This window comes from Myotis nattereri (genome assembly GCF_964212035.1).
Source record: "Myotis nattereri genome assembly, chromosome: X".
NCBI classification, from domain to species: domain Eukaryota; kingdom Metazoa; phylum Chordata; class Mammalia; order Chiroptera; family Vespertilionidae; genus Myotis; species Myotis nattereri.
This window is the reverse complement of record NC_138078.1, coordinates 11,256,078-11,281,820: the sequence shown is the minus strand read 5'-3', so window position 1 is coordinate 11,281,820 and position 25,743 is coordinate 11,256,078. Positions and strand designations below refer to the sequence as shown.

At 45.2% G+C, this 25,743-nt stretch overlaps 1 protein-coding gene across 1 annotated transcript in view; it reads left to right on the top strand.

Annotated features, from left to right (window-relative positions):
• Positions 1–25,743, top strand: part of MAP3K15 (mitogen-activated protein kinase kinase kinase 15) — a gene marked incomplete at both ends in the record, with an annotated part of 76,119 nt that overhangs the window by 34,276 nt on the left and 16,100 nt on the right. The window contains 8 exons of the mRNA XM_081081115.1: positions 3,211–3,260; positions 4,782–4,877; positions 6,399–6,486; positions 8,366–8,503; positions 10,477–10,594; positions 13,478–13,608; positions 13,739–13,844; positions 19,404–19,561. Coding sequence (XP_080937241.1) covers positions 3,211–3,260; positions 4,782–4,877; positions 6,399–6,486; positions 8,366–8,503; positions 10,477–10,594; positions 13,478–13,608; positions 13,739–13,844; positions 19,404–19,561 — 885 coding nt within the window. The remainder of the gene's footprint in view (positions 1–3,210; positions 3,261–4,781; positions 4,878–6,398; positions 6,487–8,365; positions 8,504–10,476; positions 10,595–13,477; positions 13,609–13,738; positions 13,845–19,403; positions 19,562–25,743) is intronic.

Below are 25,743 nucleotides of genomic sequence, written 5' to 3'. Positions count from 1 at the left end.
TGTTTTCTCTGCTTGGTACTGTTCCCCCAGATATCTGCATGGCTCATTCCTTCACCCTCACTTTTTCTGTTCAAAGTTATCAGGCCTTCCCTTAACATCTGGTTTAGCATCATGACCTCCTGCCCCACTTTAATGCCCTTCCCTGCTTTATTTTTCTTTGCAGCACTCTTCATCCTCCATCACACTATTAATTTGCTATTTAATTTATTGCCCATCTCCCTCACTCTATTGTAAACCCTATCAAGGCAGGGACATTGTTGTTCTCAGTCATACCTTTAGTGCTTGTACCTTGCCTGGCTCATAATAGGTGCTGAATAAACATGTATGAATGGATCTTCTCCCATTGGGAACCATCCTCCCAGTTGTTCCTGTTATCATGGCTCCAAGAAATTTGTCACCCAACTGCTTGTAACTGTTCTCCTGAGCAATATGCTCAGTCATTTGGCTCTTACACGTCTCTTCGCAGGGGTGGCGGTGGGGGGTGGGGTGGGGTGGCTAGCTGGTAATTTGTGACATTCCTCAGACTAATCAAATGTATTTTCTTATTTTAAATTGTTGTTGTGATGTATTGGTAATATAGTCTATGGCCACTGAAACTGGGATTTCAGACATTCCTTCTGAGGCTCAATTTTGTGCAAACTTTAAGGTCAGGAAATAGTGGTGGAGTAAGAGGACAGTTATTTTTTTTTTAAAGTGCATCTTGTACAAATTGAAATTTCAGTTAGTCATGGTAGGCTAGCTGCTAAAACAAATAACCCCCAAATGTCAGTGTATTAACATGATAAAAGTTTATCTGTGTCTCATATACTATACAGATTGGCAGGGTCCCCATTACATCTTGTAGTAAATGGAGAAAGAATATAGAACACTCCTGTGGAGGGTTTTATGAGCCAGGCCTGCAGCTGATGCACATCTCTCCTGCTTGCATCCCATTGGTCAGAAGGCCTATATATGTGGCACCTAGTTGCAAGGGAGGCTGTGAAAACAGTTACTAGTTATGTGCCCAGGTAGAAAAAGAAATAAAAATTGGTGAACACTGACTGCTGTCTGCCACATTCTTGCTTCTCCAAACATTTTTTCAGGTCACTCAAATTAGGTGGGCTGTTCTCACACTCATTTTAGAATGTTCCTGATATGTTGACAGAAGATGAAAGGCCAGCCATTGTGTACTTACGTGCTTATTGTTTGTTTCAAATTTAGATCATTTGCTTTAAACTGGATTAGAGATAACAAAAGAATATTTATAATACACTAGAGGCCCGGTGCACAAAAATTTGTGCACTCGGCGGGGAGAGGGGTCCCTCAGCCCGGCCTGTGCCCTCTCGCAGTCGGGGACCCCTCAGGAGATAACGACCTGCTGGCTTAGGCCTGCTCCTGGGTGGCAGAGGGCAGGCCCAATCCCTAGGTGCAGCCCCTGGTCGGGCTCAGAGCAGGGCCCATTGTGGAGTTGGGGCGCCACCCCCTGTCATGCACAGAGCAGGGCGATCAGGAGGTTGTGATGCCACCCTCAGTCACGCTCAGGGTAGGGCTGATTGGGGGGTTGGGGCACCACCCCCTGTCACACTCAAGGCAGGGTTGATCGGGAGGTTGCGGTGCTACCCCCTGTCACACACAGAGCAGGGCCAATCAGGGGGTTGGGGCACTTCCCCCTGTCACTCACAGAGCAGGGCCCATCAGGGGGTTGGGGCTCTGTACCCTGTCACGCACAGAGCAGGGCAGATCAGGGGGTTGGGGCGCCGCCCTCTATCACCCACAGAGCAGGGCCGATCAGGGGGTTGGGGCGCCGCCACTCTCACACTCAGGGCAGGGCTGATGGGGAGGTTATGGCTCTACCCCGTCACACACAGAGCAGGGCCCGTGGGGGGGAGGGGGGTTGGGGCGCTGCACCCTGTCACACACAGAACAGGGCCGATCAGGAGGTTGGGGCACCGCACCCTGTCACACACAAAGCCGCAGGGCAATCAGGGGGTTGGGGAGGTCCCCCCTATCAGGCACAGAGCAGGGCTGATCAGGGGGTTGGGGCGCCTTCCCTTGTCAGGAACAGAGCAGGGTGGATAGGGAGGTTGTGGCACTGCCCCCTGTCACACACAGAGCTGCAGGGCGATCAGGGGGTTTGGGCACTGCCCCCTGTCATGCTGATCCCGGTGCCGGGAGGCCTCGCGGCTCCGCTGATCCCAGTGCTGGGAGGCATATTACCCTTTTACTATATAGGGTAGAGGCATGGTGCACGGGTGGGGGCCGACTGGTTTGCCCTGAAGGGTGTCCTGGATCAGGGTGGGGGTCCCCACTGGGGTGCCTGGCCAGCCTGGGTGAGGGGATGATGGCTGTTTGCAGCTGGTCACACACCCTTCCGGGTGGGGGTCCCCACTGTGATGCCTGGCCAGTCTGGGTGAGGGGCTGAGGGCTGTTTTCAGGCTGGGGGTGACTGAAGCTCCCAACCGCTCCTTTTTTTCTTTTTTATTCTGGGCCAGCTTTAGCTTTGAGGCTTGACTCCAGCTCTTAGGCTTCGGCTGCTGAAAGTAGGTTTCTGGCCTTTGCTTACAATGTTGTGATCCTGCTGGCTGAAGCCCGGCGGACTAAAGCAGGTTTCTGGGGTTTTGTTTAGCTTCTATATTTGTTACATAGTTGCTTAGAGTTGCAGCTCAGAGGCCTGCAGCGGCAGGCGGGGAACGTTGGAGTCCTCCGTCACTGAAGCAAGCAAGCCTCATGTTAGTTTCAAGCTGCCTGGCTGCCGGCTGCCTTCTTGGCTGGCAGTTAATTTGCATATTGCCCTGATTAGCCATTGGGAAGGGTAGCGGTCGTATGCTAATTACCATGTTTCTCTTTTATTAGATAGGATTAGAAAATGCTTCTAGTTTCCAAATTATGCAAAATATATTGTTCTAACCCCTAAGCCTCTGAGGTTGGTGTGGCTCAGTGGTTGAGTGTCAACCTATGAACTAGGAGGTCACAGTTTGATTACTGGTCAGGGCACATGCCAGGTGTGTGGGCTCTATCCTCAGTAGGGGGTGTGCAGGAGGCACCAGTCAATGATTCTCTTGCTCATCATTGATGTTTCTATCTCCCTCTCCCTTCCTCTATGAACTCAATAAAAATATATGTATTTTTAAAAAGTAAAATAGCAGAAGTGATTGACTATAGAATGAAACCAAAAATTATTCTTTACATAGAAAAAATCAAGCTACTGACTTTTGTCTTTGATGCCTGCAGAAAGAAATCCATGAATGGAATTTTGAAGCCACTTCCATTAAGGGAATAAGGTAAGAACGTAAGATAAAATGTAATTATTTTTTTAATTCTTTATTAGTTAAGGTATTACAAATGTGTCCTCATCCCCCCCATTAACCCCCATCCTCCCCCCCACTCATGCTCTCATCCCCCTGTTGTCCATGTCCCTTGGTTTGGCTTATATGCATGCATACAAGTCCTTTGGTTGATCTCTTCCAGATAATGATTTTTTTATTACTTTAATGTTTCCACTTGTTTATAATGTGATGTTCTAATTGTTAAGGGAATCAAAAATGTACTATTTTCTCTTTTGTTACCCTATCTGAGTTAATTCATAATGTATTGCTAGTAATGACTTCTTGGCTTGTTTTTGCGGGGGGGGGGGGGAGGGTGCATTTTAACTTGCATTTTTAAAAAATTTATACTTATTGTTGAAAGTATTGTAGCTATCCCCTTTTTGTCCCCCATTCACCCCCTCCACTCTGCTCCCGCTCCTTCTCCAGGCCTTCACTGCACTATGTCTGCCCATGAGTTATGCATATATGCATATAAGTTCTTTGGTTAATCTCTTTCTGCCCCTCCTTCCCTCTGAAATTGTCAATCTATTGCATGCTTTAGTACCTTTTTTCTATGTAACAGATCAAACTCTCATCTCAAACTTTAAAAAAAAATAATGAAGTTATATCTATAGAAAGAGAAAGTATTTTTTCTTTGATCCAATACTGTGCAAGTTCTCAGGGCAACCCCCCCCCCATCTCTACCCCCCAAACTAAAGCGGGGAGTTACTTGTTAATGACACTTGGCTGAGTTCTCCTGGACATTGTTATTAGTGAAGGGGTTGGGTTGGTGTTCTGAGGAGAGGTGTGGTGCTTGCTCTTTGGTTCAGGAGTGATGACCATTTGGGTCTAGACTTCAAGTCTCAAATTTTACAAATTTTCACAGCTATACTCTGAGTCTTACCCTGTCAGCACACCTGAGGGTGGGAGCAGGTCTGAAGCAGCTGAGTTCTAATCCCCCTCTTGTGTTTGACCTTGGGAAAGTCACAGCCTGTCTAGGTCTCAGCTTCTTCTAGATTCCACCAAATTAAGGGCTTACACCACACAGCTCTATATCCTTTCTCTGATTCTGAGTCCACAGGCCACTGAATGAATCACCTGTAGGATAAAGTTTACATCACTTTAAAGGGAGATAAATAACTTTTTTAAAAAGTAGGGTATTTTTGAAGTCTAGAAATTCCTATGCCATAATAAATTATTTTACAAATACCTTTCCTGTCTTATGAAATTTTAAATTCTTGAGGACAGAGACCATATTTCATCCCCTTTCCTGTTGCCCATATGAATATATAGTAAGTTCTTGATACATAATAAAGTCAGTTGATGAATATAAACTCAAACATAACCAAGATAAATGTCCCTACTATTTAAATCCATTAAAACAATGAGTCTTAAAATTTTATAAAATGGGAGAAAAGCTGTTATTAGATTGTTCTCTAAATTTAAAAATTAATATAACATATATAAGAACATTCTTAATGTTTTAAATTTTTACAGCATATCCACATTTGATGAACAGTGTTGCTTTCTTTACATCTATGATAACTCTAATGACTTTCAAATCTGCTTTTCCACCAAAGAGCACTGTAGTAGGTGAGTTATACCTGGTTGAAATATTTGCAATCTAATTATGGTGAATCATTTTAAAAGGGCCTTTGTTGTGAAAAATATTTATTTGCTCTACTGCCTTTCCTGAAATTTAACTTAAGGAAAATTATTTTTACAGCTTTATTGAGATATGATTCACATACCACATGAGTCAGACATTTAAAGTATGCAATTTAATGTTCTTTTTAGTATATTTACAGTTTTGCAATAATCACCACATCTACTTTTAGAATATTTTCATCACTCACAAAAGAAACTCAATATTTGACAGTCACTCCCCATTTTCCCTTCAACTCCAGCTCTATGCAACCATTAATCTACTCTCTGTCTCTATAGATTTGCTTATTTTTGACATTTAATATAAATAAAATACAATATGTGGTCTTTTGTGACTGGCTTCTTCCACTTAATATAAAATTTTCAAGTTCATCTGTGTTGTAGCATGTACCAGTACTTCATACTTTTCTGTGGCTGAAGAATATTCAGTTATATGGATAGACCACATTTAATTTATATGATCATCAATTAAAGGCATTTGGGTTGTTTCCACTTTGGGGCTATTATTAATAATGCTGTTATGAACATTTGCATGTAAGTTTTTGTGTGGACATGTTTCATTTCTCTTGGAGCCAAATTTTAATTCGTTTGAGTCTTACAGTAACTCTAAAAAAAGTTTATAATTAGTCAAATCACTTGTATGCAAATAAACAACTATCCAAATCTAGGAAGTGACTTATATGGCTCAGTAGGATTTTTGAGAAAGATTTATGCATAATAGTTGATATTAAGCTTAATCTGTGTCAGCAGAATGATGAGGCCACCTTGTGCATTTCTTCTTACATCTCCCCTGTAAAAGACCTTATTTCCAACCATTAACTAGAGTGTCTACAACTTGAGAGTTGATGGTCCCACTGTCCTTAATAATGATTAAATCATCCCTGGAACACTGTCACGGGGATGGACTTAAAGAGTGGTCCAGGGACACTTTTGAAGAATTATCTGTTAGTGGAGTGACTCACAAACAAGTCCTGGAGAAAACATTGAGGGAACAAGGAGTAAAAACTTAATAGGGACATAGTTAAATTATGTACTTTTTCTAATGGGCTGATATATAAAAAGGGGATTAATTCTAAGGAATCTGTGGATGAGACCCACATAAAAGAAGTCTTAGTTCAATATAAGTGAAGCATTTCTCATTGAGTTTTTCAAAGAATGAGGTGCCTTATGTAGTAATGACTTCTCTATCACTAGAGTGTTTAAGCATCAATTGGCTAACCAGTTGGTGGGGATACTGGATAGAAGGGATTCAAGTATCATATCAGTATTTGAACTAGATTAGATAACCATTAAAGTATCATGTTAAATCAAGGAGTGGATTGATTGTTCCATGAACTTATAAAAGCTTGTTTTATATTTTAGTGTAGTTTAATGTAAGATGGCTAAAGTAAAGTTAGGGAATAAAAGTGATCATAATTAGCAGCATCTTTGTGACATTTGCTGTTGTAGATTTTGTTTTTTGGTCAAAGAGATGATAACAAATGAAGTGGACAGTACAGTGGAGCTGGAGGAAGACATTGGTGGGGACACCTTAGAGGTGAGTCACAGAAGACCTAGAACATGGAAAAAGTTATTTATTGTATCTTTGATGCTTAAAGAAAATACTGCATTTTTTGTGAAAAAATTTTATATGTATATTTAAAAATACTCATTTATGAACGAGCTAACCATCACTATCCATGGCTTCCAGAGATTAAGTTTAATGCATCTCTATAGAAAAACTCTCAGCCAGGATGTTTAAGAAAACTTTGGCATAGACTAGACTAAAATTTTCTATTATACACAATCTCTGGAAAAGTTTTTTTCTAAGCCAGTTAATCATGTTTGTGAGATTACAAGAAAAATAGTTGACCAACTAGAAGCAGACTTTTTCATTTATGCCTATGATGACTTTAGTTATAGCTACTTGCATATAATATATTAAATATAACGATTTTAAAATCATTTTTAAGAAAATAGGATCATCATAAGCTCTTTTGAACAGCACAGTTGTAGTACACCATTACACATATATTTAAATCTTGCTCAATTATTCAGATTTTCCATTAATTCAGGTTCTCCCAATGATTACTATTTAATGGAATTTTATTATACTTTCAAATTACACTGAAATTAATTCCTTGAAGCTGCTTTCAGAAAAATATCAAAGGGGTAATTTTAATAATTGAGTCAGGTATTTGAATTCTTAGCTTAGAATCAATGTTTATTGTAGGAATGAACTAAGGGATGTACTTTGAAGGTAACAGATGTGGGACAGAGAAAGGTGTGTAATAGAAACCTTTTATGGAGCAGGTTGATGATGTCTGGTTTAATCAGACAGTAATGGGGACTCATTAGTAACCTTAATTGTCATGAGCACCCCTAGAAGTAGATGGGAAGAGACATGCATGCACACTGTTCTCTGTACTTCCATAAGTTGGCACAGTAGAGCATAGGAAGCAACAGAAAAAATCCGTTGTTGCTTCTGCTTTACATAAGTATTGCTCAGCATAGAGTTCCATTTGTTTTAATCCTCAAGAAGAATCAACTAGAACAGCGGTCACCAACCTTTTGGACTTCACAGACCACCAGTGGCGACCACTGGTTGGCGACCAGCAGACCACTGGTTGGCGACCGCTGAACTAGAATGCAGCTGTGTACCAACTTTTGATGATAAATTTTGGGGAACAAAATAGCAGTCCTAATTATAGGTCACTTTGTACAGTATATGTAATGCTGGATTTATACATCCGAAAGGGGGGAGGAGGCCCAGCATATGTACTTTGTATTAAGACAAATTTAATTTTATTGACCTTCCCATTCTTTCTGGTCTATAGGAAGGTTTGTTTTCTAATAAGCTAATAAGGGATCATGCAGGAAAACACCTATTTGGGGTATTTAACATGCTAAGAACCATTTTTAAATTGCAGCATTAAAATGGGGAGTAATCTCCAAAGAGTGAGTCAGCTAAGTTGCAGATGAGCCATATTTTTTAATTTCTTGGATTCTATTTCATAAAATCATGTTATGAATATATGGGTAACTGAGAATTCTACCCCTTTGAAATAAGTATTTAATTAAAAGAACATAACCTAAGAAATGTGACTTGCTTGGTACTGAACATTATTCATAAGTTTTTATTTATTTTTTAAAATATATTTTTATTGATTTCAGAGAGGAGGGGAGAGGGAGAAAGAGATAGAAACACCAATGGTGAGAAAGAATCATTGATCAGCTGCCTCCTGCAAGCCCCCTACTGAGGATCAAACCGTGACCAGGAGTGGAACCATGATTTCCTGGCTCATGGATCAAAGCTCAGCCACTGAGCCACACCAGCTGGGCTTCAGAAGTTTTTAAAAATTGCAGTACAATGTTTGGGCTGTTATGGGGCTTCTCCACAAGTGGTGTGCTTTTTAATCTTACTTTTCCTTCTTTAGTATGAGTATGACGTTGATATGAATGGTAATCGAGTTGTACTGGGAAAAGGCTCATTCGGGATCGTGTATTCTGGGAGAGACCTGAGTAATCAAGTACGGATAGCCATCAAAGAAATCCCAGAGAAAGATTTCAGGCAAGTGGGGCAGACCTTCCACATTTCTTCAATCATCACCTCCACAACTAAATCCCATGTCCACCACCAATGGTGCGAAGGATTTAAGGATAAGAACATCATGTCATCAAAAAATTTGCAATTATCTAGTAATAAGGGTGATTTACTTTTGTTCTCTGCATATTATAAATAGATTGAGAGGAACCAAGAGGCATGGGGATTGCAGTCATACTTTAAAAGAAAATTAGTTTTATTTCCACCCATCAACTAAGTCGACAGTTTTATATTTTTACAGAATATGAAATGTGGTAAAAATTTAGCTTTTTGCAATACAGACTTATTTTATGCCCTGCCTTTCAACCCCACACATAGATTTAGGGTGTTGTTTTGTTTTTGTTTTTTTCATCACCAGTAATACTAACTCATTTCTTTTTTTATAACTTTTTAAAAAATCTTTATTGTTAAAAGTATTACATAGGTCCTCTTTCCCCCCCCCCTCCCCACCTCATTAACCTCTTCCAGCCTAACTCATTTCTTCACATTTTTGAGTCTAATTAAATGATTATTCCTTTTAAAATTTCTTTCCCACCTAATTCTAAATAAGTACATTGCAGTGTTGACTATGAAGTGTTTTGGGGGGGAGGGGGATTGCTGCATGTACTGTTTCCTTCAATTGATTGCTATAGTTGTTTCAGCTTTTCATTGCTGATAGCTGTCCCTGGGATTCAGAGCAAGAAGGGACCTTAGAGACTGTTCGGTCCCATTTCCTAAATTTACAGCCTGAACTTATGATATTTGGCACTTTCTCTGTGCCAGATTCTGGGTTGACACTGGAGACTAAAAGGTTACTCGGATACTGTCCTTATCCCAGGGTTCTCCCAGTTTGGTAGGGAATACAGAAACCTGCCTGGAAGCTAGAGTGGCAAGTGTTATAAAAAAGGGTACACAGAGAGTTTGTAGAGCATAGGAAAGGAATGAATTACTTTTCCTGGGTGATTTGTGGAAAGTTTAAGAAAATAAATCATCTTTGAGGGATGACTAGGAGTTTGCTTGGTAGAAAAGGAGGCCAGAGCATTCTATGCTGAGGGAAGAACAGCGCTGTTAAGCACGGTGTATTCAGAGAACAACAAGTTGTCTGTTGTTGTGACTTGAATATAGAAAGTGGGACAGTAAAGGGTTCTTGAGATGAGGCAAAAATTTTAAAAGATGTAGTCTGACCTGAGTTTGAAGGTTCTTTTGTGCCATGTTAAGCAATATGGTCTTTATGTGAACTTTGTGAAGGAAAATTAAATGATGAGATGTATGTTTTAGGAAGAGGGAGCATGGTGACTAGGGCTAGAATAGACTTAAGAGGCCAGAAACTGGGACAGGGAGGTCCATTAGGTGGCTTCTGCTATAGTCTAGCGCCGGGGTCCTCAAACATGGGGCCCGCCGAAAACATTTATCCGGCCCGCCGGGTGTTTTTGCTGCCGCTGTGTGCATAGGAATTTGTTCATAGTTTTTTTTTTTAAACTATAGCCCGGCCCTCCAACAGTCTGAGGGACAGTGAACTGGCCCCCTGTTTAAAAAGTTTGAGGACCCCTGGTCTAGAGTGAGTCTGCAGAATGAGACTAGAATGCTGAGGACAGAACCTTCTAGAACACCACCTTTCATGAGGGCTGGTGAGAGAGGCCAAGGATGGCTAAAGTGTTCAGGCCCTAACACACTAGTGATCATAACAACAGCAGCCATTTAATGAGTACCTACCACACAGCAGGGACTCCAATGAGTGTCTGAGAAATTTGACCCACTTTGGTCCCCAGCAGCCCTGTGTGGCTGGTATTATTACCCCTAATTTACAAATGGGAAGCTGATTAGGCTCATGGGATCCAAGGGAGAAAAAGTTTCCAGAAAGAAGTGATGACCAATAGGGCAGGTACTGGTGATATAATGTGGACCCTAAGCCCCTGGGATTTGGCAGGTGACACTGGCTTTGTTTTTCCTACTAGGAACTCCAAGTTTCTTCATGATGAAATAGCCCTGCACAAGAACCTCAAGCACCGCAATGTCGTTCAGTACCTGGGCTCTGTTTCTGAAAATGGCTACATTAAGATATTCATGGAGCAGGTGCCTGGGGGTGAGTAGTCGCTGGTCTTCTGGTCTCACACTCTGAAAATCACTGATGGGATATAATATGCATATCATTACCCATCCTGCCATTTAAAGAATGACAGACCTCTCAGATGTGGAAAAGCATTTATTTCTCAGAGGAGTTGGATGCAACTTTCCATTGTCACAAACAGTCCATTTCTGGTTTCTTAATTCAATCATCAAATATTCATTGAGGGTCTACTGAGTGATGGAGACAGAGATGAGTAAAGCGTAGTCTCCAGTCTTAAGGCCTTCACAATCTAGGAGTTCAAAGGTGGTTTAAACAAGTCAGGACAGAGGTTTATTAAAATAACATTGTAAAATAACATGTTGACAGTGAAATCAACACCAGTGCTTTATCTACAAAATCTCCAAAAGCAGCAGTACGGTGCAAGACTATGAGTTCCTTGTGTCTGGAGGCAGATCGTCTAATTTGAATTGGTCTGTCTGCAAGTTGTGTGACCTCAGGCAAATTCTTTACTTCTCTGTGCCCTCAGTTTTCTGATCGACTAAATGAAATAGAAATTGTAGTAATAACAATTACTACAATAATTGGTGTGTAAACGTAAAACACACACACACACACACACACACACACTAAAACCTGTAAAAAAAATTGTGAGTTTACTTGAGCCAAACTGTTGACAGTTGCCAGGAAGCAGAATCTCAACGTATTGAGATAGTGCTCCAGAGAATGGCAGTTTTTCACCTTGTTTTAATATATTTTGTTGATTTCTGAGAGGAAGGGAGAAGGAGAGATAGAAACATGAATGGTGAGAGAGAGTCATTGATTGGCTGCCTCCTGCATGCCTCCTAGGGAATCAAGCCTTCAACATAACATAGGCATGTGCTCTTGACCAAAATAGAACCTGAGACCCCTCAGTCCGCAGACCAATGCTCTATCCACTGAGCCAAACTGGCTAGGGCTCACCTTGTTTTATACATTACAGTCAAAGGAGGAGACATAAGTGGGTTACATAAAATCCATTGGTGATAGATTAGGGAGGTGGGAGAAAGCAAAGCAGGGAAACCTCTGGGATTGCATAAATAGTAAAATGATAGACACATGCTTCTTTACACAGATGGGTGTAAAGGAGTTAACAGTCAACAATTAATATGATAAAAATAACAATGAGGGGATCTGTGGTCTCAGGGCACCAGGGCTGTGCCCTGAGGGGTCCAGAAAAAGAGAAGTTAAAGTTACCCTGACATTTCACAGGTAAGTTATCTTAGATGCAAAAAGATAATAGGCTCAGTAAAGATCTTAGTTGATCTTTGTCGGGGAAGATACTGGCCTAGGACATGACTACCCACTATAAACTGCTTTTTAATTAAAGGTTTTCATTTCAGACCATCCTTTGTGGTTACTTTAGGTCTCCTGAGTTTGCAAGGCTGCCACGCCATGCAGGCCTTTCCTGAGTTAGGTTAGCATGTGGCCCCTTTTCGTCCACAGGTGTGGTAATAAGTATTAGAGTAATATTGACCCTCTCTTAGTGAGGGTTTGGATGGACTGAATGAGAAAATGTATGTAAAGCTCTTAAAATGAAATGGTGTGTGGCAGAGAGCAAGAACTCAGTACGTCTTCATTTAAGTAATTAAAAAAATTAATAATGATAATTATAATCTCAATACAAATGTAAGAACTTCAGTTAGAAATCTGTATTTATTCATTCAACTAACAAGTATTAATAGCCTACTATTATAGTAGGAGCCTAACTTATGTATATTAAGAGCCAGACAGTGGGCTTGATTTTGAGGATTACATTAAGGAGAAATAAAGTTTCCTCTTCCCTCAGGTTACTCATAGTCTAACAAAAAATATGTCAGTTGCTATTCACGTTAATTAATATTCTAGGTGTGAGGTTTAAGAATGACAATAGATGTATACATCCCCTTTTGCAGATGGGGAAACTGAGGCATAGCAAGGTGTATTTTCCCCCCCACAGCTCTGGGTAAAGAGGCGGAGGGTCGGGGAGCCAAGGCTGGCTGATGCCTAAGGGCCTGCACAATGACCTTTAAAAATAAAGTGAAGGGAGGTTTACTTTGAGCATGGGTCCTCAAACGACGGCCCGCGGGCCACATGCAAATACAAATATTGTATTTGTTCCCGTTTTGTTTTTTTACTTCAAAATAAGATATGTGCAGTGTGCATAGGAATTTGTTCATAGTATTTTTTTAAACTATAGTCCGGCCCTCCAACAGTCAGAGGGACAGTGAACTGGCCCCCTGTTTAAAAAGTTTGAAGACCCCTGACTTTGGGCCTAAAGGTTTAATGTTTAATAGTATAATTGCAGGGGGTTGCTCAGATGGCACTGTCCCTATGACCTGGCATTGGGGACTTCTCATAATGAGGATAGAGAGACCCAGCCTCCTCTGATCCTGGTCCCTGTTGCCCGAAAAAGCCCCTCCCTCTAGTCCTGTCCACCTCTGAACTCAGGGTGAGGGGTAAGATGTGGCTTTGATCCAAGCTGAGTGGCTGGGACATATATCCAGGATCTACAGTGTTGGGCCAGCCATCCCAAGGTCACAGAGCAACTGTTGTGCTCTTCTTCTGACTTTGTACGGCTGATCAGAGCTAAACCCAAAGGTGGCCCCCCTGAATTTCCAGGGTCACAAAGGGGCTCCACTCTCCACCTCCTCCAGTCAGGCTGATGTGCTGATTCACTTCTAGTTCCTTCTCTGGCTGCAGTGCTCACTCATTTGGAAACAGGCAACAGATGGAGGAAAAGGCATTGCATTTAGCCCAGCTACAAAAATTTTGGTGTGAGTGCTAATATTAGGATCGAAACATCACCGGACTTTATTTCCCTGCACTCTTAGAACTTAATCTTCGTCACCCTGATGAGTTTTCTGCTGTGTCCATTTCCAGGAAGCCTTTCTTCTCTTTTGAAATCAAAGTGGGGGCCGATAAAGGAGTCCACCCTCAAGGTTTACACTAAGCAGATCCTGGAAGGCCTGAACTATCTCCACCAAAACCAGATTGTGCACAGAGACATAAAGGTATTTGCTTGTCTGAGCCAAAGAGGTCTTGTAAATGCATCTCAGATCACTGTTTCTTAAGGTCCAAAACTGTTTTGCTTTCGGTTTTTTTGAAATCTGTTTTTAAGCGTTTGTTCTTTCTTTTCTACAGGGTGATAATATTCTGGTGAATATCTATAGTGGAGTGGTGAAAATCTCTGATTTTGGAACCTCTGCACGTCTTGTAGGAGTGAATGCATGTACAGAGATTTTTGCTGGTAATCAGAGCTTGGCTTGTGGGCAATTGATAATTGAAGTGAACGGTGTATTGTCTCAGATTTCAAGTTGTTTGAACTTTGTCATAATGATGCACTTAGCCAGTTACTGTGGCAACAAGATTGCCTTACTTTCTTCTTTGCCTTCAAATGTTGGGTCAATGTAATGCTCTGAGGTTTCTGAGGGTTTCTAAGTAATTGGCAAAATGGTGGCATCTCTTTCAAGTTTAGCAGCACGTAATTTGGAATCATGGATAATTCTGAACAACAGTATTCCTCAGGTAACTAAGTAGGATATCTTATTGGTCTGTCATACAAATAGCCTGTTACTTGGGTGAATTCTGGTACCTCATGCTTTGATAGGATTACGTTTCCAAAGACAGGAATATGGTATGCTAAGTGGATTTGAGGAATTGGAGCTTCTTTTCCAAGTGTTAGTGATGGATCATTTAAGTGTTGAGAGGGACTGGATTCATAGAGTGGTCTAAAATTGCCAGATAGATTTCCATTTACAAGACCAATGAGTAGAATGGTGCTCAAACGCTACCTATAGCCATAGCCGGTTTGGCTCAGTGGATATAGCATCAGCCTGCGGACTAAAGGGTCACAGGATTGTAGGCTCATCCCTAGTAGGGGGCATGCAGGAGGCAGCCAATCAATGATTCTCTCTCATCATTGATGTTTCTCTCTTTCCCTCTCCCTTCCTCTCTGAAATCAATAAAAATATATAATTTTAAAAAGCTACCTATGGCTTTTTGAAATTCCTGCTTAAAAGCAACTATAGCAAAAATTTTCATCTTTGGGAAGAAGTTTCGTACTAATTTTAGATAAGTAAAGGTTTATGATCCCCTAAGGTATAATACAAGGATCACAACGATCTTGCTTAATGGAATTATGAGACAGTGCTTTTGATTTTATAGCTCTGAAATAAGCTATAAAAGCCAGATGACTGTTCTCTGTTCCTGCAGCACCAAGCTGTACAATGGATAGAGTTGGCCTTAGTTTGGGTGATTACTGTCTCAGCTTTGGAAGACTTTTATTCAACAAGAGAATTATTGTATGTTGGCCATTGGATGCCCATAATAGAGACACATTCCCTATCTAAAGGGAACTTTTATACATTAGAAGTGACTTTTCAGTTGTAAACCAGGGAGGTACATGCACTCAAAATGGAAAAAGATTATGCAAAAGATTGCATAATCTGCCAAAGGAAGAGTGTATTGGATTTCCATTGTTTCTGATATAAATATACATATATCAACAGGTATATGAGTGTGTATATATGTACATAAGACTGGAACATATTTTTATTACCTTAATTGAAAGTGACTTAAATCTTCTTCTTTGGAAGCCGCCGATTAGCTTGGCAAAATGTAGCAAGAGGGACTCTGATATGACAAGAACTTATTTCAAGGCATAAAACCCCCAACAATTTATCTCATAATTAGCATCCCCAAAGAGAAAAAAATTTCACAGAGACGTGTATAATTCATTATCACATATCAAATTTTCCCAAGTAATTGGCTTGAGGAGGCATGAATTTTGCATTGCAAAATGATGCTGGGGTGTTTGGGGAATAATAAAAAAAGAGATCTCATTTTGGGCAGAAAATTCCCCTGTATATAATTACTCTTTGCAAAACAGAAATCTCAGGGTGGACACAGAGGACCTTTTCCACACAACTGCCCAAAGGCTCTCAGAGCCTAAAAAGAGAGCCAAAGGCTTCGGGCAACTCCTTGGCCTGAAACCCTCCCTCCTGTGTTCCTCCGAAGGGTCTTCATGTGTGTGTAAACCTGCTAAAACAGGAGAAAGGGCCTTTCTGACCAGTATCAGTCCTCTTTGCTTTTGTTTATTAGAGTTATTGAGGTATAACTTACATATCATAAAATGCACACATTTAAAGTGCACAATTCAATGGTTCCTAGTCAGTTTTCCTAGTTGTGCAGCCATCACCACAAGCTAGGTTTCGTATGTTTCTATCACCCCCAGAAAAGATCCCTGTTCCACGTTTCAGTTAAATCCCATTCCCACCCAGCCCCAGACCCCTGCTGATCTACCCTCTGCATAGCTTTGCCAGAAACTGAGTGGCAGCATGTGTGGTCCTTTGCATGGAGCTTCTTTCATTGTACACTCTTTTTGAGGTTCACTGCGCTATAGTCTATGTTGGCACTTGGTTCCTTTTCTGGCTGAATAGTCTTCCGTTGTGTGGCTAGGTCACATTCTGTTTATCCACCCACCAATTAGTGGTCACTGGGGTTATTTCCACTTTGGGGGTTATTGTGAATGACACAGCTATGGACACTCACATACAAGCTTTTTTGTGGACACATGTTTTCATCTTTCTTGGGTCAATACAGAGGAGTGGAACTTGAAACAGGAACTCTCTTCTGGTCTGTGCTATAAACATCCCTTGGTTCAGATTTGTGCTCAATCACTTGCTAGCTGTGTGACCTTGGGCATGTTACTTAAGCACTCTGTGCCTCAGTTGCTTCACAAGTAAAACAGATGCTCAGAGTACCTACTCCATAGAGCCTTTGTGAGGATTAAATGAGTTAATATTGGTGAGGAGCTTTGAGCAGTACCTGATTCATAGCAATTGCAACAGAAAGATTTGATAAAAATAAATAAATAAATACTAATTTGCACTTAGAAGTCATGGGTTATTAGAGATGGCAGGAGCCTTTGAGAGAATTGTGTTTATGGGCATAACTAACATGTTAAACATGGCGGATTCAGAGGGTGTAAGCCATTTTATTTTTTTCTCTCACTGCACTTTACATCCTGCTTGGGGCACCAGTCATTTCCCATGACTTTTCCAGCCACCCTTAGATAACAAAAAGAAAGTCTTTTTTTAAATTTTTAGTTTCTTATATATTTTTATTTTTCAATTACAATTTACATTCAATATTTTTTATTCATTTTAGATGTACAGCATAGTGGTTAGATAATAATGTACTTTACAGAGTGGTCTCCCCCAATTTTCAAGTACCCAACTAGCACCATATGTAGTTATAATATTAGTAACTATATTCCCTATGCTGTACTCTACATCTCTATGAGTATTCTGTAACTACTAATCTGTACTTAATCCCTTCACCTTTTTCACCCAGCCTCCCAAACCCCCTTCCCTCTGACAACTGTCAGTCAGTCTCAAAGAGAAAGTCTTAATGGCACTTTGAGAAGCAAACACAATCTACACTTGGAAGGGTTCTGGCTACCATATTAGTCAACACTCTGGTCCTCATTCAAGGGGCAGTCTCCGCCCCTGTCCCTGCTGGCCCAGCAGCACACAGCACCAGAATCAGGACCTTTCTCCCTCCCTCCCCTCTTCCCTCTGGACAAGCTGCAGGAGAAGAGGAAAGGGCCACAGCTCATTTTCACTTGGTTCGCACTGATCTAGGCTGGCTTTGTGTGCTATTACTATTAACATTTTCTGGCTGGGTCCCTCTGAATATGGCTCCCATGCCATGTTTAGGAGCCTGTCCTTGAGCTGACTGTACCCTGCCCCCACCCCAATCTTTAACCCCTTGCATATTAATCTCTCTCTTCCTGCTGAGGGATCCAGGACTGCCTTTGGGCAGGATTCCTTTTTAAAAGACCCTAAAACATTATTTCTACAATGAGTCTCACATCTGGTATCTAGGGTTCATGCACCTTTCACCTGCTGTGAGGAAGGCATGAAGATATCTGCAGACTCTATGGTCTCCCACAGTTTCTCTTAAGCTGCTTTTGTTCCCATGGGAACCAGCTATCTGTGCAGCTTACCTGCAGGAGACACATGCATATGAAGCTCTGAGTGGGCCTCCAAGGACCTGAAAGGACTTTGGGTAGGAGGAAGTGGGGCCCCCTTCCAATAGGCCCATCCCTTGGGCAGGTAAGCTGGGGTGGCCCCAGAGTCCTTGGGAAGCTGCACCTTATTTCTCATTTCTGTACTTCATTAATATTAAATTTTGAAACTTTGCGCTCTCACATTATCTCTAGGAGCCCATGGAAGATGCTAACACATGTAGCCTCCTTTCAAGTGTGATTTATGCTGACTTGTTTGAGTCACCATGGGCCCACCCCCTTCTGAGGACGGTCCTTCCACAGTTCCTTGAATGAGAATGGGTAGAGCTCCCAGCACAATTCTCTCTAAAGAAGTAGTTGTCAACAACCCCTACCTTCAGTCTGTACTATTTCAACCCTTTGAACCCCTTGATCTGGGTAGGAGGCCCCTGGATCAATATCTGTGGATCTACTGATCATTTTGTTTTGAACTCTATACCCCTGCATGGGTGTAGGTATCTGAGAGCCATGGCTGGCTGGGTGAGCAGTGTGTGTGCACAAATCAGGGGGAGTGCATTTAGGGAGGATATGAAGCCCTTTAGAGAGCCAGCTTTAAGGAAAGCAAATTTTCCAGGATTTTACTGCCAGAATCTTTGATGCCTTCCCTGTTCCTATATGTACAACAGTCCTTCAATAGCCAGCCCCTTCTCCCTGTCTGATCACCACCTTCCCTATGGTGGCTCATGGGCCACAGGAAAAAGTCCAAAGCCAGAGCCTTTGGAATACACAGCTTGCCATTGGGCTGGGCCCTGGCCGCTGCCTCCTTCATTCTTCCTACCCCTGCCTGTGTAAGGCATCACTTGTAGCTCCCTGGACTCACCCTATACTTTACATCTATGGACCTTTACTCAAGCTCTTCCCCTTGCCTAGAAGTCCTCCCAATCCCTTTGTCCACCTCCCTGACCTTTACAGCAGGCGTCTGGTTCACTGGCAGCCCCAGCTGCTATCCCTTTGGATCTGTCAACATGTTCATGGCATGCTCATGCTTTACCCTGACTATTCCTAGCCAATGACTCAGCGTGGTGGGGTAACTAGAATGAATTTGGGACACTTACAGTAGGCAACTTTTGGACTCCCCACTGGCATGGCTGGAGCTGAGAGCTGCTGTGCCATTTGAGACCCTTCCTACCCAATTCTTCCTTCATCTTCTCCATTCCCAGACGTCAGACCTTCATTGTAGTCTGACAGCTCCCCCTTCCCATCCTGTCCCCCACTTTATCCTTCATATATATTCTCCCCCAACAATTCTCTCATATACCTAATCCTGTCTTGGCATTTACTTCTCGGAGACCCAAATTGACCCAGCCATAGTTTTCCCTGGCTCGAACCAGGCACCTGTTATAGTATTTACTACATTTTGCCATTTTCACAGCTACCACCATCATCATCACCATCATCATGATGTCTGTCTCCTCCACTAGGCAGCTGCCAAAGGTCCAGCACTGTGTTTCTTACATTTTGGTATCCCTCTATCTAGCATGCATTAATATGTGCTTATTGAATTGGGCCCGTTTATTTTTCAAGGGACTGAGCAATCTTCTCTCAACATGGTAAGTATTAAAGGAAGGCATGTTGCATGTCTCTGGTTAAAAGATGCAATCACATCACTTATGCTTGATACCAGGCCCCATCTGCTATTAATATGAGAGTTAATGTTCACACACTTGTTTACTAATGGTGTGCTTTGTTTTTCAGCAATAGGGTGCCCACAATGTTTGTTTTCTTTTTTTCCAATAGGCACTCTGCAGTACATGGCGCCTGAGATTATTGGTCAAGGAATTCGCAAGTACGGGTCCGCGGTTGATATCTGGTCCCTGGGCTGCACCATCATTGAGATGGCAACTGGCAAGCCTCCATTCTATGAACTTGGTGATCCGCAAATAGCAATGTACAAAGTAAGAAATATTTAGTGATTTAAGATGCTGGTGTTAGGGAAATACAATTAAAATTTCCCAATTCAGAAACCCCTCTACAAAGATAGAAGAGAAATGATACAGTCTTATCTATATACTAGAGGCCCAGTGCACAAAAATTTGTGCACTCGGGGGTGTCCCTCAGCCTGGCCTGTGCCCTCTCACAGTCTGGGACCCCTCGGGGGATGACCACCTGCTGGCTTAGGCCCGCTCCCCGGGGGATTGGACCTAACTTGGCAGTCAGACATCCCTCTGGCAGCCCAGGAGCCCTCGGGGGATGTCCACTTGCCAGCGGGGAACAGGCCTAAACTGCAGTCGGACATCCTTAGCACTGCTGAGGAGGCGGGAGAGGCTCCCACCACCACCGCTGTACTGGCAGCCATCAGCCTGGCTTGTGTTTGAGCAGAGCTCCCCCTGTGGGAGTGCACTGACCACCAGGGGGCAGCTCCTGCATTGAGCATCTGCCCCCTGGTGGTCAGTGTGTGTCATAGTGACCACTCATTCCCAGTTGTTCTGCTGTTAAGGTCAATTTGCATATTACCCTTTTATTATATAGGATAGAGGCTTGGTGCATGGGTCGGGGCCCCTGGTTTGCCCTGAAGGGTGTCCTGGATCAGGGTGGGGGTCCTGCTAGAGTGCCTGGCCAGCCTGGGTGAGGGGCTGAGGGCCGTTTTCTGACTGGCCACACCCCCTACAGGGAGGGGGGTCCTGCTGGGGTGCCTGGCCAGCCTGGGTGAGGGGCTGATGGCTGTTTGCAGGCTGGCCACACCCCTTTAGGGTGGGGGTCCCCGCTGGGGTGCCTGGCCAGCCTAGGTGAGGGGATGTTGGCTGTTTGCAGGCTGTCCATAGCCCCTTCAGGGTGGGGGTCCCTGCTGGGGTTCCTGGCCAGCCTGGGTGAGTGGCTGAGGACCGTTTTCAGGCTGGCCACACCCCGTTCAGGGTGGGAGGTCCTGCTGGGGTGCCTGGCCAGTCTTGGTGAGTGGATGATGGCTCTTTGCAGGCTGGCCAAGCCCCCCAGTGGGTACCCTCACCCCATGAGGGTGTGGCCAGCCTGGGTGAGAGGCTGATGGCTGTTTGCAGGCTGGCCATGGCCCCCAGCCAACCAAGCTTCCAGTGGAGGCTGGTTGGAAGCAGGTATCTGGGATTTATTTATCTTCTATAATTGAAACTTTGTTGCCTTCAGCAGAGGCCACAGCCAGCCAGGGCAGGTGGGAAGCTTGGCTTCCTCCATCACCGGGGCAACCAAGCCTCCTGCTTACTCCAGCTCCATGGCTGACAGCCGCCATCTTGGTTGGGTTAATTTGCATATAGCCGCTCTGATTGGCTGGTGGGCGTAGCTTGGGTCATAGCGGAGGTGTGGTCAATTTGCATGTTTCTCTTTTATTAGATTAGACTAGAGGCCCGGTGCACAAAAATTTGTGCACTTGGGGGGGAGGGGGGGTCCCTCAGCCCAGCCTGTGCCCTCGTGCAGTCTGGGACCCCTCGGGAGATAACGACCTGATGGCTTAGGCCTGCTCCTGGGTGGCAGAGGGCAGGCCCAATCCCTAGGTGCAGCCCCTGGTCGGGCTCAGAGCAGGGCTGATTGGGGAGTTGGGGCACCGCCCCGTCATGCACAGAGCAGGGCAGATTGGGAGGTTGTGATGCCACCCTCAGTCACGCTCAGGGTAGGGCCGATTGGGGGGTTGGGGCACCGCCCCCTGTCACAGTCAAGGCAGGGTCAATGGGGAGGTTATGGCGCCACCCCATGTCACGCACAGAGCAGGGCCCATCAGGGGGGTTGGGGCTCCGTACCCTGTCACGCACAAAGCAGGGCCAATGAGGGGGTTGGGGCACTGCCCCCTGTCACGCACAGAGCAGGGCCGATCAGGGGGTTGAGGAGCTCCCTCCTGTCACTCACAGAGTAGGGCTGATAGGGGAGTTGGGGCACCGCCCACTGTCACACACAGAGCAGGGTGGATCGGGGTTGGGGCACCGCCACTGTCACACTCAGGGCAGGGCCGATGGGGAGGTTATGGCTCTACCCCATCACACACAGAGCAGGGCCTGTTGGGGGGGGGTGTTGGGGCATGGCACCCTGTCACACACAGAGCAGAGCCGATCAGGGGGTTGGGGCTCCATACCCTGTCCCACACAGAGCTGCAGGGTGATCAGGGGGTTGGGGAGGTCCCCCCCTATCAGGCACAGAGCAGGGCCAATCGGGGGGTTGGGGCCCTGCCACTGTCACACTCAGGCCAGGGCCGATCAGGGGGTTGGGGCGCCACACCCTGTCACACACAGAGCTGCAGGGCGATCAGGGGGTTGGGGAGGTCCCCCCTATCAGGCACAGAGCAGGGCCAATCAGGGGGTTGGGGCGCCACACGCTGTCACACACAGAGCCGCAGGGCGATCAGGGGGTTGGGGAGCTCCCCCCTATCAGGCACAGAGCAGGGCTGATCAGGGGTTTGGGGCGCCTTCCCCTGTCATGAACAGAGCAGGGCGGATAGGGAGGTTGTGGCCCCGCCCCCTGTCACATAAAGAGCCGCAGGGGGGTTTGCGCACTGCCCCCTGTCATGCTGATCCCGGTGCCGGGAGGCCTCGTGGCTCCGCTGATCCTGGTTCTGGGAGGCATATTACCCTTTTACTATATAGGATAGAGGCCTGGTGCATGGGTGGGGGCTGGCTGGTTTGCCCTGAAGGGTGTCCTGGATCAGGGTGGGGGTTCCCACTGGGGTGCCTGGCCAGACTGGATGAGGGGATGATGGCTGTTTGCAGCTGGTCACACACCCTTCAGAGTGAGGGTCCCCACTGGGGTGCCTGGCCAGTCTGGGTGAGGGGCTGAGGGCTGTTTTCAGGCTGGCGGATGACTGAAGCTCCCAACCGCTCCTTTTTTTCTTTTTTTCTTTTTTTCTTTTTTTATTCTGGGCCAGCTTTAGCTCTGAGGCTGCTGAAAGCAGGTATCTGGTTTGTTTGGGTTTTATAATCGAAACACTGTATCAACTCCAGCTCTGAGATCCCGGCTGGCTGAAAGCAGGTTTCTGGGGTTTTGTTTAGTTTCTATATTTGTTACAATGTTTCAAACTGCAAACTCAGTGGCCGGCAGTGGCAGGCGGGGATCGTTGGAGTCCTCCATCACTGAAGCAAGCAAGCCTCATGTTAGCTTCAAGCTGCCTGGCTGCCGACTGCCATCTTCGCTGGCAGTTAATTTGCATATCGCCCTGATTAGCCAATGGGAAGGGTAGTGGACGTATGGCTAATTACCATGTCTCTCTTTTATTAGATAGGACTAGAGGCCCGGTACACAAATATTTGTGCACTCGGGGGGGATGGAGGGGTCCCTCAGCCCGGCCTATGCCCTCTCGCAGTCTGGGACCCCTCAGGGGATGACCACCTGCTGGCTTAGGCCTGCTCCCCAGGGGATTGGGCCTAAGATGGCAATCAGACATCCCTCTGGCAGCCCGGCAGCCCTCGGGGGATGTCCACTTGCCAGTGGGGAGCAGGCCTAAACTGCAGTCAGACATCCTTAGTGCTGCTGAGGAGGCAGGAGAGGCTCCCACCACCACCGCTGTACTGGCAGCCATCAGCGTGGCTTGTGGCTGAGCAGAGCTCCTCCCATGTGAGAACGCCCTGACCACCAGAGGGCAGCTTCTGCATTGAGCGTCTGTCCCCTCTTGGTCAATGTGTGTCATAGTGATCAGTCATTCCCAGTCCTTCTGCTGTTAAGGTCAGTTTCCATATTACCCGTTTACTATATAGGATAGAGGCCTGGTGCACGGGTGGGCGCCAGCTGGTTTGCCCTGAAGGGTGTCCTGGATTAGGGTGGGTGTCCTGCTTGGGTGCCTGGCCAGCCTGGATGATGGGATGATGGCTGTTTGCAGCTGGTCACACCCCCTTCAGGTGGGGGTCCCGCTTGGGTGCCTGGCCAGCCTGGGTGAGGGGCTCAGGGCTGTTTTCAGGCTGGTGGGTGACTGAACCTCCCAGCCTCTTCTTTTTTCTTTTTTTTTTATTCTGGGATTAATTTACCTTCTATAGCTGTCACTGGAGCTGAGAGCAGGCTCCATCTCTGAGGCCGTTGCCGGCTGAAAGCAGGTGCCTGGGTTTGTTTAGATTCTATAATTGAAAGTCTGTTGCCATCACTGGCCGCTCTAAGCTCTGAGGCCACACTGGCTGAAAGCAGATTTCTGGGGTTTGTTTAGGTTCTATAATTGCAATATTGTTTCATCCGGAGCTCAGAGCTCAGCTGCGGCAGGCGGGGAACGTTGACTTCCTCCATCACTGGAGTAAGCAAGCCTCATGTTCATGTTTGCTTCAGCTGCCTGGCTGCCGGCTGCCATCTTGGCTGGCAGTTAATTTGCATATCTCACTGATTAGCCAATGGGAAGGGTAGTGAAGTTATGGCTAATTACCATGTTTCTCTCTTATTAGATAGGATACTAGTGGCCTGGTGCATGAAATTCATGCCCGAGGGGAGGGGATGTTCCCTTAGCCCAGCCTGCACCCTCTCTAATTGGGGACCCCTTGGGGGATGTCCAACTGCCAGTTTAGGCCTGATCCCTCTCACAGTATGGGACAGCTGACTCCTAACCATTCACCACTCACCTGCCTGCCTGCCTGATTGCTCCTAACTGCCCTCCCCTACCGGCCTGTTCTCACCTTCTACTGCCCTACCCTGCCAGCCTGGTTGCCCCCTACTGCCCTTCCCTGTCAGCCTGATCTCACCCCCAACTGCCCTCCCCTGCTGGCCTGATCGCCCCTAATCCCCTGCCGGCCTGATCTTGCCCCCAAACTGCCCTCCCCTGCTGGCCTGATTGCCCCTGACTGCCTCTGCCTTGGCCCCCACCACCATGGCTTTGTCCAGAAGGAAATCAGACTTCTGGAAGATGGCCGGTTGACCCAATCTAATTAGCATATTACCCTTTTATTAGTATAGATAGATTATATAGAATAGGATTGCTTAAATGGGGGGAAAAGCCTTTTTCAGCAGGAAGAGATGCTCTTGTCAAACAAAAATACATAATCCCTATATCTGGACTGATACCCAGCCATATGCACTATACTGCCAAACCTGTCATTAAGAAATTGAACCACTTTTTAGACCTTACACTAAACATCTGATGCCCTTAAAACCCCTCCTCAGCCCCACCTTAGGTTCTGCCTTTGCAGTTCACCCAAATTAGGTTTTGATTGGTCGGTTTCTATGCCAGTCAGTGTCAAAAGCTCTGCCTCCTAGGCAGCTATTGGCTCCTCATGGTTCACCCAGATCTGGTTCTGATTGATCAGTTTCTATGCTAGTCAGTGTCAAAAGCTCCACCTCCTAGGCAGCCATTGGCTCCTTGCAGTTCACCCAGATTTGGTTCTGATTGGTCGGTTTCTGTGCCAGTCTGCATCTCTAAGCCTATATCTGGGCCTGATCAGAGAGGCAGGGCTGATCAGCAGCCCCCTCGGCTGCTGGCGGGGCCCAGAGATAAAGAGAGGCAAGGGCTGATCAACAGCTGCCATGGAGGCTGTGGATCATACCCTGCTTCTCTCTCTGGGCCTGATCCGCAGCCCCCTCGGCAGTGACCCAGTACTGACTACAGGACTGACTTCTGGTGTTGGGTCATCCATTTGGTCATTTTGGACATTATGGACCCTGGCTCTTTATATAGTAAAAGACTACTATGCAAATTGTCCCCATGGGAGTTCAACCAGGAGACCGATTGCTCACTATGATGTGTGCTGACCACCATGGGGCAGCACGGAACGAAGGAAGGCGACAGCCGACAGCCAGCAGCTAGGGAAGGGAGGCCCTGGCCGGCAGCTGGAAGGACCCAATCGGCCTCGGCCCTGATTTCCAGCCAGGCCTAGGGATCCTACCCATGCAAAAATTTCATGCACTGGGCCTATAGTTATTGAAAAAGCATTCAACCAGAATGGGATGTGCATTATAGGCAATCTGCTAAGACAGAAATAACTGTCATCTTTTTATTGAGCCAAGCAGTACAACCCTTTCCATGTTCTTGAGAAAAGCTAGCTAGTCCTCAGGGGCAAGGATTGGACAACACCATTGGTTATAATAGCTCACCTGAGATTCGTTGGGGTGACCATCTGTGTTAGCTAATGGGCTTCACCCAAAGGAAAAATAACTCAGACCTTTAAGACATGAAATAGCTTTGGCGTGAGGTGTCACTGAAGTTGGGCTCCTATCT